The following is a 17,650-nucleotide window of genomic DNA, read 5'->3' as shown; positions in this document are numbered from 1 at the left end:
GGGGTCGCGAGGTATCGGGGGCGCCGCTTCATTTCATAAATGATCATACCGGGCGAGGGGGCGAGAGAGAGAGAGAGAGAGAGAGAGAAAGAGAGAGAGAGGGAGGGAGGGAGGGGGGCAAAAGAGGACCTTCACACTCCTCGACTGCGAAAACGAAGAGGGGTTCACGCGAAAAGCGATCCGTTTCCTCGACGCGAAGCCGTAGCGGAACACAGCGCGCACGATCCTCCTTCCCCCCTTAGCTGCAATTAACGGTCCTTCAACAATTCTCGATAACGATCACGTTGATTCACTTTGTTCACTCCTCCTCTTCGCCGTAACGGCCCCTTTCGCTAAGTTTATGATTTATTCGTCGGCGCTGCGCGACGTCTCAGACCGGCCGAGTAATTGGTCGTCGTTATTACGAGCAATCGCCATTACGGAATCGGCGAAACGTAATGCAAGTAACGGTATAATTAATGACCATTGATCGCTGTTGAGACGCCGTGTACCGTGTAGATATCCGGCGCGAGATCAAGAGCAGATTTCACGAGTCGCAATGAGCGCTTTATTGCTTTTACGGAACGGGAGTTGGGACATCCGTTTCGCGAAATTTACGAGAGAGAGAGAGAGAGAGAGAGAGAGAGAGAGAGAGAGAGAGAGAGAGAGAGAGAGACCTGACATGTAATTTAATACAGTGATATAGTTTAATTTAACTATATCACGTATCACATTTCTCGCATCGTATTATATCACATCACGTGTGTGTGTGATATAATATAATTATATTATGTTATTGATTATCCTTGATCACATTTGCCGGCCCATAAACGTCATAGAAAATAGAGAAAAATGGCACGTGACAGGCCGGCCGTGAAATTTCCCAAGCGGTCGATAAATAAGAGGCGGGATCGGAACCGCGCGCCGCGTATTAGCGTGTTAGCCTCGTCGGACGCAGCTCGCCGCGCCGGCGAGAGGAGGAAAAATTCGACCGGGGCCGAAAAAAATTCCGACATCCATCTCAGAATGTGGACAATGCCTGCTCCTTTCTCTTCCTCTTCCTCCCTTCGTTCTCTCCTCCGGCCCCGTCGCGGGGACAGGGATCGCAAATAGCCCAGACTTGCCGACAATGCAACAAAACGACAGAACGACGACGGCGACGGCGACGGGAAAACGCATCTTCCTCAGCCAACGTCGCGTCGTAAGCGTGTCGACGATCACGTGAAACGTAACTCGTCGTGGTTCACCGACTTCGCCGCGGCGGAACACGTGCGACTTACGCAAACCGACGATCGCGCGCGCCCGATCGAGCAACCTTTCCGCACGAGGCGCTCGATCTCGATCCCGTTGATCGGCATGATTCTCTCTCTCTTTCTCTCTCTCTCTCTCTCTCTCTCTCTCTCTGTCTGTCTGTCTCTCTCTGTCTCATGGCGCGCGTCCCATACAAGTGCCGTAGGATCGCCGCAGCATTCGCCGGAGGCGCGCGCGCGGATGCTTTCTCCTGAAGCATCACGTCTCTTACGACATATTTCCCGCATCAGGAATGCCGGAGAATTCCACACTCTGAATTGTTGGTGCTCTCTAACGGATTAACGGATTGACGAGTAACGCATTGACGAGGAAACAAACGCTCGGACCCACGGACGATCGTTCAAACGACGCACGTTACTTTGCAAAGATTTTCAATCGTAACTGTCTCGATGCTGAAATAAATGCAGCGACGATTAGCGCGGTCTATTTCTGCCGGAGCGGTCAAAATGACAGGTTTTTGCTTTTTTAACGCTTTTTTTACGCAAGGACGAGAATGTTGATTTAATTTTTCGGTCTTGTTCAACCTTGCCGACTATCAAATGCATCGTTGTGTAAATTTATGTAATTTTTTGACAATTTGAGTAATTTCGAGTAGTCTTGCTACTGATAAAGCAACGAGAAGCTCCGACATGGCCAATGCGCGAAATTTACGACGGTTGGGACTTATTAGAAAACATAACATTCCAATGGCCGGATGTATATTTGAAAAAAAGAAAACAATATTTACTATTTATTTTAACAAATGAAAGTAATAATTATTGTAAAAGAAACTCTAATAAAAATATGCCCATTTTGATACTTTTGTATTAAAATAAAATTAATTAGGTATGCACCTATAGTTTGGCAAAATAATAGTCAATCGTTAATAAATTCGTCAATGGTTGGACACGTATCCGACCATTTTGAAAAAAAAAAAAAAATACTATTTATTTTAACAATAATGAATGAAAATAATAATTATTGTAAAAAGGAGACTAATATTTGACGACTAGTTGAAAAACAAATATACCCAATTTGATACTTTTGTATTAAAGTAAAAATTAATTAAATAAGTATGCACCTATGGTTTGGCAAAATAATGGTCAATCGTTAATAAATTCATTAAGAGATAGCATCTATGTTTATATTATTTCCCGTTAGCACGTACTAATTTCCTAATTACGGTCAGATACTGGAACAAATATATCCGATCATTGAGTCACATAACCTATTTCAATCGTCCCTCCGGTCACTGATACGTTGATACGCTTCATTGCTTGTGTAAATATTTCATTAATAATAGATATATACACTGGTTTAGATAATTTTTCTCTTAAGAGAGTCTTAAGTGTTCGAATAAATGCAAAAATATTTATATCAAAACTAATATTCTTAGTATTATATGATTGTATTTTTTTGTGATGACCTACGCTTAAACTCCCAATTACTGGGGCATTTATCTTGATCTTTATCTTGTAAGTGGAAATCAGGAAACAAGAGAGAGAGAGAGAGAGAGAGAGAGAGAGAGAGAGAGAGAGAGAGAGAGAGAGAGAGAGAGAGAGAGAAAGGAAGGGAGAGGAAGAAAGAAAACGGACGATTGAAAGATTCGACACTGCGATGGACAAATATGCGAGGGCCGATATGTCAATATTGCTGCGAATATGCAAAGCTGGTTAAAAAGACATTGGTTTAAGTCATTTTTCTTTACTTAAGGGAATCTTAAATGTTCGAATAAATACAAAAATATTTATATCAAAACTATTCTTAATATTATATATTGTATCCTTTGTTATTACTGGGAGTTTATTACTGGGACCTTTACCTTACGTCTAGGTGCGAAGAAATCAACATCACTCCCGTCATCAGGGCGGACGCTACGTCGCAGGGCGAATCACGCGGATTTACGGTAATTCCCGATCGTGCTCGTTGAACCCGCTCGCAGGAAGCGGAAGCGACGCGACGCGACACAGTCGGGCCGGAAGCGATAGTTAACTGATCGTCAAGCCCTTCCTATTCTTCGTCGTATGAAAAATGACGGGGCGTAACGGCCAAGTGCCCTCGATAGCGCACGGCGGGCTTTTATTTTTGCGTCCGTGCGACGATTATCGCGGCGATTCATTGGGACGGAACGCCGATGGAAAAAAAAAAAAGAAAAAAGAAAGAGGAGCGGCCCGGCGAGCGTTTTGTTTCGCGGTGGAAGTCAAGCGATGGAAATTGATCAGCCGATCGCGCGCACGAGAGAAGGCACCGCGGACGCACTCGAGGGCGCCGAGTCTGTTCCGTCGTCTCTCTCTCTCTCTCTCTCTCTCTCTCTCTCTCTGTCTCTCTCTCTCTCTCTCGGCTTCGCGCGCCCACCAGGTTCGCCGCCGACGAAGCGGCCGATCGATTGCGAGACAGACATGGCGCGGCCACATTTTTCCACTTACCTTAAGATAAGACCCATAATACTTGGTGACGTATGGACTGTCGCATTGCGACAGCACCATTATCTCCTGCTGGATGTCCTCGATCTCATCTTCCGCTTCCTCGAGATCGATGATCTTGATGGCCACGACCTGCTGAGTCCTGTTGTCGATACCCTTGAAAACCTCGCCGAAGCTACCCTTCCCGATCCGTTCCTGTTTCGTAAATATCAGCTCGGGGTCCACCTTCTGCAACAGAGACCAGACGGTTTCTCGGTTACTTCGCCGTTCGCACCTAATCATCCTCGTCTACGCGTCATTACCCGCAAGAAGCCACGCGGACGTGTCTCCCCGTTGCGCAACGATTGCAACCGAGTGTTGAGAAATTTTGAGATTCCTCCGTGATGAGGCGTGCGCGCGCGCGCGCAATACTTTCTTCGTTAAGCGCGCCTCCGGCGGCCTTCGATTAATCAATGCGGTTGTTTTCCGCAGAAATGCAGCTCTCCTTGGCTCCTTTCTGCGAGAGATGACACGTGATGTCATAACGCGCGAGCCGCGCGAAGAGGATGCGCGAGAGTCGACGTTGGGACGTCGAGCCTTCCTCATTTTCGAAAGCGCGATCGGCGCTTTCTTTCGGCAATTCGTCGCGACACGCTTCGCGGGAAATTCAACGTTCCCGAGGACTTACTGCGGCCCGCGTGATCCCGCAGTGAGAATCACGTCGCAAAGATGGCCGTCGTTGAATAATCTCGCTAATGAAACGCACCCCCGTCTAATTCCCGTATTTAAATCTGCGGACGGACGGCCATTATGAGCGCCTGCGATGTTTTCTCTCCGCGTTTGCGAGCTATTTGCGTTAAGGAGCGACGCATTACTCTCCGGACATTAATAAATTACGGTCTCCACCTCCGTTTTGCGTACCTCACGTTTCCTCGCCGACGCTTTTCCGCCCGCCACCGGCGACGGCGGCGGCGGCGGCGGCGGCGGCGGCGGCGGCGTCGCCGTCGTCCGGGAACGCGCCCGAGCCTCCTTTAGCGTCTTAGCATGCAAATTGCCGTGATCGTAAAAGTAAGTAACACGTAAAGCGAAAAACCAATCAAGATACTGCTTTAAGTCTAAGAAGAACTCTGGAAGAGAAAATAGGAGCGACGGGGTAAACTTGGCCGTAGGTGGAAGTCGATAGAATCTCGATCGACTAATTAGGATTTTCCGATCGATCGAATATGTCGGTCGATATTTGCGTTTGCAATCGCATGATTTAAACTTAGATCGAAGTTTAAACTCTGCTCAAAAGCAGATCGTTTTTGTTAGAACGGATAGATCAGAAAATACAAAAATACAAAAATAGAATCAACAATAATCGATCAAAATGTAAGATACAAAAAAAATCTATTAAAAATCTATTAAGAAGAATACAGAAATACAAAAATAGGATCAACAATAATGTAAAATAAAAAAAAAATACAAGTAGAAAATTAACACTAAACTATTCAGCAAAAGTGAATTTAACAAATTAGAATGGATAGATCAGACGTCCGAGAACGACGGCGAGAATGTACTGCGTGCGCATTCCCCCCTCTCTCCCTCTATATCTCTGTTTCAACTGGTATTTTAACTTGAATTCGTAATAATATAAATGAAATTTTGGTTGCCTTTATTTGTGGTACGTATGAAATGATATTATTAACATTAAGATTTTATGCTGGTGGGTCTTTTTTGATAAGTGTAGGTGATTCTGTTGGTGTTCATAAAAGTACAAGTAAAATAATTAATAAAGTTTCAAGGGCAATTGTTCAACTTAGACTTGCATATGTAAAATTTTCGAATATAGAAGAAGATATTCAACGACTTTATGAAAAGTTTTGCAATATTGCAAGATTTCCACGTTGTGTGGGTGTCCTAGGCTGCACTCATATTAGAATTAAATATCCACGTGTCTAAAAATGACCTGCGCAGCGATGACTTTTTGTTGCCAACTTAAGAATAACAAAAGTTTAAATCTAAACTGTCTTCAGCGTATGCTTGAAAAGCACACAAGATGTAAAACTAGATTTATGGATCAAGGAAGGTTCAGGTAATCTTTATTACTCGTTGCGCATGCGCAGGTACGCGAATGCGAAATCGAAAGATGGCTGAGGGGCCCGAGACGAATCGCCGCGACTTTTCTCCACGAAGACGTCCAATCTGTCAGCGTTATTTAACCCTTTAACTGCTACGATCGAGTTTACTCGATTTGGACTTTCAACGCGTGTGGTACTTTTTTAAAATTTTAAAATGTGAATTTGTGAAAATCTGGATCATTAGCAAATTATAAAATATTTTATAATTGTAAAAATAACTCAGCAAAGAGGGTTATACTGGTCATTTAATATCTCAACAGTTAAAGGGTTAAGGATCGTGTCCCTCACACGACTTCCGCGACCGAAAGTTCTTCTGAGAACTACGACAAATTTTGCATCCATCTTCCCCTCGCGTCTCGAAATTTTTCCGCTTCCTCCGCAGATGAAGTCGCAGTGCAAAAAGTCGAGCGCGCTTTGCGCTGCCGCGCTGGCAGCGATTTCGAGGACGATATTCTCTCCCGATGGCATTCGTCGCTCTTTTGTTTTTTCTCTCCCCCTCTCTTTCTCCCTGTCTATCCGTCGGTTTATTTTTCGCGCTTATCGGCAAATATCGACAAAAGATGTCTCGCCTCGCGCGACACCAGCTTTAATAATGAACTTTTTACGCGTCGACGCCGATCGCTTCATTTTCCCGCGCGCTCGCGATTTTCCGCGCGCAGACCGCGCGGAAAGTCGGAAGGCCGCTATATCAAAAGCGGCGGAATTAAAGCGTGATCTCGAAACTGGACGGGGCGCACTAAGGGCGGTGGGAATAAAAATTCGCGAGTGCCGGCGAAATCCGAGGGAATCTGCTTTGCAAATTCCCTCATATATAACCAACAGCGGCGTTTTTCTTTCTCTCTCTCTCTCTCTCTCTCTCTCTCTCTCTCTCTCTCTCTCTCTCTCTCTCTCTCTCTCTTTCTCTCTCTCTTTTTTTGATTGCACGCGTGCGACCGGACGACCGGGCCAGTTTTATCGCGTTGACGGGTCCGACATTGATTTTCGTCGCCGCGTTTCGATCCCATTCCGCGCGACCTGAATCGCCGACGCTCTCGGAATAAACTCGGCGTTTGCGCATTACAAAAAATGCCCGAGAAACTCACGAATCGCGCTGGTATCATTAAAAAAGAAAAAGAAAAAAATAAAAGAACGAAAACGGACAAGCGCTGTCTTTTACGGTCGGTTCGCAATCCGAGCTGCCGCGGGTGAAACACCAGCCGATCTATTGCGCTGAGAAATGTTTGTGAAAATCGCGAAATCCGATTGGTGCGCTGCGATCTTAGAGATTCGTGTTCGCGAGACAGACCGAGCGAGCGAGCGAGTGAAGGGGAGAGAGAGAGAGAGAGAGAGAGAGAGAGAGAGAGAGAGAGAGAGAGAGAGAGAGAGTGAGAGAGAATAGGAGAGGAGATGAGAGGAAAGAGAATGACTCTCGACTGCGTCTCGCGCGTTCTTTCTCTCTCTCTCTCTCTCTCTCTCTCTCTCTCTCTCTCTCTCTCTCTCGCCTATTCCGGCTCAACCGGCTCTTTGGCGCACGTCACCTGCGAAACTCGCGACACAAATTCTAATTAGCGGGTGTCGCTGGCAAAGAAACTCGGCACGTAGGTGGCCACAGAGCGCCACTGGCAACAGCCAAGTTCGAGGAGCGAGCTACTGGAAAACGCGCGGCAAAGTCGGCACGACGCGGATATTTTTTGTATTTTCGTCCCCGAGAGAGCAGGCACTTCGGCGGTTGGTAATTCGTGATTTTGAAAATTACAGGGACCTGTGCTGTGTCCGAAAAACAGAGGAAATGGCAAAATGAAATATCTATTTTATAGAAAATAATTAGCAGAAAGAGTATAAAAGATAGATAACAAAAGAAAAAGTATAAAACATAGTATAGTATAAAAATGCAGGAGAAGTGACGTAAAAAATATAGAAGAGACACAGCGGAAAAATAAAAACGCGCGTGGAATATCGTGAGATTTCATCGCGGTCCGTGAAATGTGACTCACTTTTCCAGAGGCAGTCAGTTTAAGAAATCATCCAATAATTTGCAACCTTGCCGACAAGCCGCTGGATCGCGATCCAGCATCGATCCGGAAAAAGACGACAGTCAGACGCAGCTGACCTCCTCGGCCGCTTAGTCTTCTTCTGCTTTCTTCCTCGTTCGAGCGGAAGGAAGCGAGCGGCGAGTTGACGAGTCGTTGACAGACACGTCGAAATCGCGAGCTGGCGGATACGTGCGCACCTGCGCATCTCATAAACACGGCATTTGCATGAACACGATGATGCCTCGGGCCTCTCGACGGAGTGCCTCGCCCGTCTTATTAGGCTAGTTTGGGAAGCGAGTCGTGCTTTGACGGACACGTAGCCCATTCTAAACCGCATTAGTGCAGCGCGTCAGCGACGCGCGGGCACGTATATACACACAGCTTTTCCCCGTTGGGGTTGTCTTTGACCCAGATGCGATCGGCGGATGTGATGAAGCTGACGTAGGCTCGCCGAGGGTGCTCTATTAACCGGCTACGACGATGCTTTATTTCATTGCGCGCGGCCATCACAGCCCGCCGCGCTGCACTGTGTGAGCCAGGAAACTGAAAAAGTGGCCAAAATACTAAAAGCGTTCCAATTGTTATGGAATGTGGTAGTTCTCGGGGTTCTCGGGGTTGCCGATTTCGAATCCGTACTCGAAATTCAGAAATTCAAAATGGCGGATCCAATATAGCGGACGAAATTGCCGGAAGTGCTCTGACTGTGTAGCAATTTGATACCAGAAGGTTTTCGAGGTCGCTAATTTCGAATTTGTACTCAAAATTCAAAAATTCAAAATGGCAGATCCAATATCTATTAATTTTGTCCGGGTTGATATGAAACTTGGTATTTGAAAGTTTTCGATGTCGCTGATAACGAATCTGACATCAAAAATCAAAATTTATATAAAAAAAAATAGCGGCTGCAATATGGAGAGTATAAAATAAAAAGATGTGATTATGTTGATAATTGAAACGTCTGCAGTTTGCTTATAAAATCTGTAATTTTCAGGGCTTATCACGAGGAGGTTACAGTGCGATTTTACACCCCTTAATTACCGTATTGGTAATTCGGGGTGCTTTATTAAAGCGAGTCCCCTTGCCTCTCACTCTTCGGGGTGCTTTTTTGTCAAGAACTTCCCCTTTTTGTTAGTCTCGACATTTATTTATTTTGGAAATAAAGCGCGTGCTTTACGATGTATTTTACGAATTCTTACAAGATATCCGCGAAAGCGCAAAAAAGTCGCCGACTAAACTTCAAATTAGAGATGTGCAAACTATTCGAATTCGAATCGAATTACATTAGATTCGATTCGATTCGACTCCGAATCCCTATGATTCGAATCCGGATAATTCGAAAATCTCGAATCGCGAAGATTCGAATACGAATCAAATATATTAGCGTTTGTGCGTATCAGTTATAAAACGGGCCATCTGGGCCTGTATATTTGAACCCTTAACTTATTTTTAATTAATTATTAATTAATAATGTTTAATTACCGTAATTAACCTAACTTATAATTAATAACTTAATTATAAATTACTATAAATATTTAAATATATATTTTATTTTAAGACAATATTACAATATTAATATTCCCTTTCATTATTAAAATCTTCCGTCATTATTTGCGCGTTTAATATTCATGTTAAATTTTTTAATGGTTCGATTCGATTTGATTCGAATTCGAATGAAATTTCATAGATTCGATTCGATTCGAATTCGAATTTAAAAAATGAGATTCGATTCGATTCGACATAAAAATTCTTGATTCGCACATCTCTACTTCAAATATACATTGGAAGGAATGCTATGAAATCGTTTTTGGCCCGATGGAGCGTGTTATGGCGTGTTATCGTGATTCGACAGCGTACAATGATACCATAAAATTCAATAAAACAGACATACAGTGGACGAAAAACAATAATATTTTTTAATTCTCGTGTTTACAGGGATATTTACATGATAAGTGTACACACGACATTTTTAAAAATGAGAGAAAAACATTGAAATTTGTGTAATGCAGTCAGAATTATGAAAATCTTCAACAAAAATAATTGCCCTTACCTATAGGAAAATTTTTAGGTTCAAGACGTTGTTAATGGAGGATCAATTAACCAATCAATATAAAATTTTCATCAACAGTGCTTTGACTTATGTAGATAAAGTTAGTATGCTTCATTACTCGAAATTTTGCAATCAAATTTTGGCCACTTTTTCTAGTCACCTGGCCCAAATGTGCGCCGCCGCGACTCGTGGAGTCCTCGCCTGAAATTACGTAACGTAAATTACGTGTCGCGATGTATGCGTCGGTGACATCCAGCCGCGTGAAATCCGACTTCGCGCAAATTGCGCAGTCAGGTCGGCGACGGCGCGCTTCGCTGGGAAATGACTTTTCGGTTAACAGCGAAGCATTTGCCGAGTTAATTCGCGACCGTCTGCGTTTAACGTGTGAGCCCGCTTCCCCGCCGGAATATTATACTCGTTTCGCGCGACGAATTTTAAATTGCGCCGCGGTAACTTCAAATTAAGCTCGCGCGCACGACACGATCACGCGGCGGCGGCGGCGAGAGAGAGAGAGAGAGAGAGAGAGAGAGAGAGCTACGGATCGGAAGCGACGTTCTTCCTTTCTTCCTCGTGAGGACGCGATATCGCCCGATTATTATACGCACGTTTCCTTCGCTCCTGCCTCCTCGCGAAATCTTCGTCGCTGCGAGCGACGTCCATTAGATCCTCGGAATTAATTCGGATCTCACCGAGCTCTTTCTCCCCTTCTTCCCTGATAGTTTTCCCTTCGACTTTCCTTCCCTTTAACGGCGCGCGGGCGAGGATCGCATTTAAGCGACGTCGCTCCGTTGAACGCGGAGCTGAAATAATTTGTCAGATAACGCCAAGTTTGGTATCGTTTCTGACACATCTTAATTAAGAAGTGTAACCGCGTCTCTCAAGACTTTCGTCTGCGAGCCTTTCGTTCTTTTAAGAGGAGCGGACTCTCAAACAGACCTCGCTCGCCGGAGATAAATGCGCCAACTTCATCAGGAAACTCAGAAACTGTCGGGCTACAACCGGGTTCGCATTAATTCCGCGGAGCTGCGATTGTTCTCGGCCCGAAAGGGGAGAATAAGCCGATATTTACTCGTAATATTCAAACGATACGACGATGTCGGCAATCCGATTCAGTCGCGTGTCCCGTCACGCGGAAGAAAAGCGACGGCTTGCAAACGAAGTATAAAAGAGACGCGCGTCTGAAACAGTGCTGCTAGTATTATAATTAATATAAACCGAAAATTTCTGAACCTAGGCAGCTGAATATCCAAACTTAATGTCGATGTTGAGAAAAATATCATGCTGCTTGAGTATATTCGCAAATTAAATTAAATTTTGAAAGTATTCGTGTCAATGCCGAATAAAATTTCGAATAGTTCTTATTCTTATTAGGAACTTTGACATTTTCATTACAACACTTTCGATCGGGCACAACGAAAATGTTAGGAAAAAAATATTGCGCTAAAATTGAAGCTTAAAGGGTACATTTAATTTATTAATATTGCACATATATTGCACCAAGATATATACTAAATATTTAAATTGGAAAATAAGTAAAAGATTAGTAAAAATTTACATTCTTATACTATCATAGTGAAAATCTACCATGGTTCATGTTACATGTACTATAGATTTTTATTACATATCGGACTGCATATGTATAAATATTCTTATTTTAAAATATATACTTTGGATATGAAATGTTTGTTAGTTAAGAAATATTTACTCGATCTTCTATTCACATGTTTTTGTATTCAATATTTATATATTTTCGAAGTTGAAATAGTATCGATTCGATAATTTCGAATATCGATAAACGGCTTTATTGTCCGATACTCTTAAATATCTAAATTAATTGGTACGCGGTGAAACCGAATATTCAAATTGAAGATCCAGGTAGAAAAGATACTCGAGTCTACGAATGATAATCGGAAAACCCGAGTATCCAGATAATTCTGAGATAGCCGTGCACTCAAAATTGACAGCATTACTGCGAGATTGAAGGAAACGATACCCGATTTATGGACGCAGACATTCAAATTTCAAACGCAAAGTCTGAAATTATGAAATTACAATTAAGCTATGTCGTGGTTACTAATTTTTGCACGTGTAAAATTTTGACTGATATAAAAATATTAAAAAAATGTTTAGACTAATATGACAAAAGTATAACACAAAATTTACGTGAACCGAGGGTAATTATAAAAATATTATGTTTTCTTCTAAAGAAATTATATAATAATAAAACCTTGTGAGAAAGTTTCATTTTCTCAAACTTGAAAGAAAATTTTTCAAAAATTTCTGCAAACTCCATCTTCTTTTTAAAGTTATTGGTTTCTTAACATTCTTTTCACTCGATGAAAGTTTTTCTTTTCTATCGTCGATCTGAGCTCCGCGAGCGGGTCATTTCCGGATTGTGATGCGAGATTGCACCGGTTAGCTCCGCTTTTACGGAAAATTCCCGGAGCCATATTGCGGTTGAATCGAGTTAGAGAAGTAACCAGGAATATCTTCGTGCCTCTCTCGAACGAGTTGTTGTATGCCCGGGGAGAATTTCATTACCATATGTTTAAGTTACTATTTGAGGATCTGAATGCATAACAAATCGGAGGCGCCGGCTGAATCGTGTCTTAAAACGGCCGGAGCGAAAGTAACGTCGCGCGTGTGCTCCCAGCACGTCGCGTCATTTTTACGCCTATGCGATTCTCGCCGTTACTAATATTTCACGCAATCACACGGACGAAAGCCGTTAGGCCTCTCCGAGCGTAAATGCTCTGCTGCAAAATTTAAGCCTCGTACGTGCGAAATAAACGGTGTCGTCGCACGCGTCTGTGATTACGGTATCTCGCGAGAATCCCGCGGAATCCGTCTCGCTGGATCGAGTAAATCTGGGCGGGGAAATTAACACGAGCACGTAATACAATTTGCACAAGGTTGCACGATCTAGAGATCAAATATAAGTTCACATTCCGCTCGCGATATTGAGCTCGCGCGAAACTCTCTTCCCCTCTCTCCGCTCCTACCACCCTTCGTCATCCTTGTCGCTCGTCCGCTCGTGCTCGGAGTCATAAAATTCGCCGACGGATCCATCGATACATTTTTCACGAGGGCTGAAGTGGACAATAGACGCAAGAGTAATTCGCGAATAAATCGAGAAAAATCGAGCGCGGCATCTGCTTTTTTCCACGCGGCCGCTGCACAGTCGACGGAAAATCGCTCTCTCTCTCTCTCTCTCTCTCTCTCTCTCTCTCTCTCTCTCTCTCTCTCTCTCTCTCTCTCTCTCTCTCTCTCGCACTGTCTCTCACGTGTGTGTGCGACGCGGGGAGAGGAGAGGTAGGTGAGGCGCGCTGAAGCGACGCGGATTGCAAGAGGCGGGTGGTGCGGACTGTTGGATTCTGACGCAGCGCGAGTGTTTTAGGGTCAATCAGCACGGTCAATATTGACAATAATAGAGCGAGCGCACGAAAGCGCACCCTCTCCGGAATCGGAATGATACGCGACAACAACTCGCAACATCTGCATCGCGGATTCGCCGATGTAACGGGTGTGACAACATTCCCGCGAGCTGCGCGTCGTTGTAGAAGCTCGTCGAATTCGACTCGAACCGGCTCGAAGCGCGCGGGTTCGAGGGAAAATTTCGTCGCAAATTTAATCGCGCACCTGAATCAGACCTGAATCAGAATATGCGATATTCGCATCGTGGATGTATTAGGTTGGTGCAAAAATAATTGCGTTTTTTGTCGCTTTAAGTTTGGCGCTGATAGTTACCGTTATCCTTTTCAGAATTCTATCTTGTAGGAATAAATAAACTCCTTTCCCGTTGGGAGAAATATACGCAGGCTAATGGACTTTATTTTAGTTAATAAATTTAATTTTTAACCGATATATGCATCTTTATGCTCAATATGTAAAACCGCAATTATTTTTGCACCAACCAAATACAAACCCGAGTAGAAAAAATGACAAGACTCTGGTAAGGGCCTGATTATCTTTCCCTCACATTAATCGTGTCCTAATAGGGATAGAAAGACAAGGGCCCTACAAGACGCGTAACAAATAGTTTAACAGTTATAAAGCAAGACTATGCTAAGGGCCTTATAAGAAAATATTTTTATTATTACTTGAGTAAAAATATTCATTCTTTTCATTCCAAGAAATTTAGATTGTAATTTCTTTATTTCTTCATAACCTTGTTAGTACACAACGAGAATTTTTTATTTCAAAATATAGCATACTTTACAATAAAATATAGCATTCTTTACAAATAAAAATTCTGCTTTCGATTTTATTAAAGTTTGCTGCATTTCAAAACAAAGGTAATACTAGAAAAATCCTTAGAAGAAGCTAATGAATATGGCAACTAATAAAATTAATAAATTTGTTTTTAATTGCGGTATAATTAAAAAATCTTTGAAAGAACCAGGTAGAGCGTACTTACTAAAACAATATTAAACTATGACAATTTTATTACACGCTTCAGATCTTATTAATTTTCTATAACAAAATTAGATTTTAGATATTTAAAGCATCCTCTTAAAAGATCCTTCTAAAGGCCACATCAGTTTTCCATGTTAAAGCGTTGCTTCGTAAAATCTCAGGCATCTCTAAAGGATCCCTCTAATGTCCTTGTCAATTTTCCCTATCAAAGCCCTTATTTATTAAATATAAAGCACCCCTAATAAATCCTTCCAAGACCCTAATTAGTTTTCCTTATCAAAGCCTTATTATAGCGTAAAATCTAAGATATCCCTAAAAGATCCCCATCTCGGGGCCTGATGTGGTAATAATGAAGCATCCCTCCTTTTTAGGACATCCTACTTTTCAGCCTTATCGGGGCCTTATGTTTCATAAACATGGCCCTAACAATTTTTTGCTGGGGAACGCGCGCGCGCGAAACATCTCTGCGAAAATGAACAAACGAATGATGAGTCGCGATTTGCAATACCGATTTTTAATCGGCTCTCTGGATGTGAGAAATAAAATATCACCTCGTGTAACGGAACAGAGAGAAAATTCATAACTCGCAGAAACGATATCTGTCATCTCAACCGGAAACATTCGGCCGTTTTCAAACTCGGTTGAGACAATCGAGAGAACGACTGACTAAATGGGAACCCCCCCGGGGAAACTTTGCTCCTGCAACCGAGTTTTCGTCTGCTCGCCGGATAATGGAAAATCAGTTGCACGAACGGGCAATTTTTTACCCGCGCTACTTAGACAAGGAATTAAACAGACGCGCGTAAAATAAGCACCTCGCGAATGTACTTTAAATGAGAACGTTCTCCGGGATTTTCACGGCTTTGCGGCCCGAAGAGAACATTCGCGTTCTCGTCGCGGAGTTGGTCCGACATTAGCATAAACAGGCGAGGCGGGCTCGTAAACTGCCAAGTAGATGTGTGTGTATATATATATATATATATATATATATATATAAAAGCGCGTCCGAATGTTTTCCTAATAATTTTCCCTCGTTTAACGGCGAAACGAGCGCATGATTGCCGCCGCCGCCGGCGCCGTCGAGAGAGCGTCCTGCATTTCCCGAGCACGCTCGAGATCGCGTTGCCGCTCGCTCGCTCGAGTGTCGTTTAAACTTTAATTTGGGCTCCCTCTCTCCGACCGACGAATTACTCTCATCGTAAACGAGGTCGAACGACACGTGGCGGTAACGTACGCTCGTTGAACCACTTTCAGAAATGTGCAGCCTAGCCGCACCGCCGAATTACGACGCCGACGCGTTCGAGCTAGCGTCGTTGTCGGTCCGGCGTAGCCGGATACTAACCGGTTAGCCGAGCACCTTCCAAACGACTCGAGCAGTCGCGTCGCCGAGTACCGTCTACCAACTGCGAATTTGGGCGAATATTCGCTTGCAAAATTGTTTACATGGATACGCGATGAAGTAAGGAGCGCGCGTGAAACTGTCGCACGAGTCGCCGCTGCCGACGAGCTTGCGAGCCTGTAATCAGTTGTGACAGCAGGCGAGGTGTGACGGTTAGTCAGGGTCTATCTTATCGCAGACCTTATCTGACGAATAAGAGCATAACACAAATATTGACGTTTTCCTTCTTGTTTGTCTCTGCTGCAGTCGTGACGTCAGAGATGCGCGTCTCGCGTAACCAATTACCGAGCAAGCGCTGAATTGGCGACAGTCCTCGATCGAGATAGCTCGATGAGCACACACCCTACTTCGTTGTGTCTGAACGGTATTTTTCAGACTGCCTACCTCTCCGCCTTGTTAATCGGATATAATCGGCGCTGCGGAGATAAAAATAACGCTCGGCTCGACGCAAACGAAACGCTGAGAAACGCGCGCCGCGCCGGGCTCTCATCGCGCGCGACTTCTTGCGATCCTTTGGCTCCTCTTTTTTCTCCTCCTCCTCGCCTAACCTGCCGCCGCCGCCGCCGCCGCAAGCAGAAGCCGTCGCATGAATATTCATTTCATTAAGGTCAAATGACCGAATCGCGACTATTACGACCGGCTGTGTGTTACGCGTTTGCGCTTACGCACACGACGGCGCGTTACACGTTGCATATAATGCGCAGCCGGCTCGCTAATAAATTTACCACCGCTAGATTTACCGTCCTCTTATCGCCCGAGGTTCTCCCGTGCGCCTCGTTGAAAGGAAACACAGCTCGGTTGCGTAAAAAATGGCCCTCCCCCCTCCCCCGTTCAGGTGAAAAAGAAAGGAAGCAAGCCGACGCACAGTGGGGCCAGATGACATTTTTTGGTTGAAAAACCTCTCTAGAGACCTGAATTTCCAACCGATCATCGACACCGAATGGATGAGGTTGATCCTGAATAAATTCCAAGGAGATCTGTCTAGCCGAAATTTTGAAAAAAATTATCGGTTCAGGGTTCATGGGTTTAGGGTTTGTCTTAAAAGTTTATCGTTTAAAGTACAGTGTCTTGGGGACTCGACCTCAATGGGTTCGAGCCTATGGATACTGAATGCGAGACCCCAGAACTTGTGATCACCTTTTAGAAAACTCAGAATTTCATAGCTCACCATTTCAGCCCACATTAAGAAAGAATTAAGCCATATGGAGCCAATAAGTAAAAACATGGAGAACCTGAGATTTGGCATTCAGCATTTCTAGGCTCGAACTTAATGTTTCATAGCTGAATATTCAACGCCGAGTATTATTATTAGGTTCTCGAGCTATGGCTAGATTGGATTCTTGGACTATTTGGGGCTCTTAATAAAGGGTGTCCCAAAATTCACGCAAGATTTGAATTTTGCGCCATTTGTACGGTAAAGTGTTGCCAACGAAAAAAAAAGACAGCGTGACAGCTGACAGTTTAGGGTTTTTAAACTGACCACGTACAACGAAGAGAGTTCGTTGAATGGATTATGGAACAACAACAAGTGGATGCTGATTTTTCGAACAAAATCATCTTTAGCGATCAGGCTCATTTTCATGTTGATGGTTTGGTTAATCGACAAGATTGTCGCATTTGGGGTTCAGAAAATCCACGAGTGATTGTTGAGAAACAAATGCATCCACAACGTGTCACTGTTTGGTACGGATTTTGGGTTGAAGGCATCATCGGACCATTCTTCTTCGAAAATGCGGCTGGTCAGGCAATAACAATTAATGGTGCTCGCTATCGCGACATGATAATCCAGTATTTTGTGCCTAAATTGCAAGATATGGATGTGGACGACATGTGGTATCAACAAGACGGTGCCACATGCCATATAGCCCGAGAAACAATTCAATTACTGCATGGTTCATTTCTTGGTCGTGTTTCCCGTTTTGGTGATCAGATCAGGCCGCCCAGATCATGCAATTTAACGCCGTTGGACCTTTTTCTTTGGGGTT

General features: G+C 43.8%; 1 protein-coding gene across 5 annotated transcripts in view; it reads right to left on the bottom strand.

Moving 5' to 3' along the window:
- Window positions 1–17,650, bottom strand: part of GckIII (Germinal centre kinase III) — a 200,949-nt gene that overhangs the window by 25,936 nt on the left and 157,363 nt on the right. For all 5 annotated transcript variants that reach the window (XM_011136585.3, XM_011136583.3, XM_019840193.2 and 2 more), the window contains one exon: window positions 3,696–3,920. In XM_011136585.3, coding sequence (XP_011134887.1) covers window positions 3,696–3,920 — 225 coding nt within the window. The remainder of the gene's footprint in view (window positions 1–3,695; window positions 3,921–17,650) is intronic.

This window comes from Harpegnathos saltator, unplaced genomic scaffold (genome assembly GCF_003227715.2).
Source record: "Harpegnathos saltator strain DR-91 unplaced genomic scaffold, Hsal_v8.6 scaffold425, whole genome shotgun sequence".
Classification (NCBI taxonomy): domain Eukaryota; kingdom Metazoa; phylum Arthropoda; class Insecta; order Hymenoptera; family Formicidae; genus Harpegnathos; species Harpegnathos saltator.
This window is presented reverse-complemented; position numbering and strand designations above follow the sequence as displayed.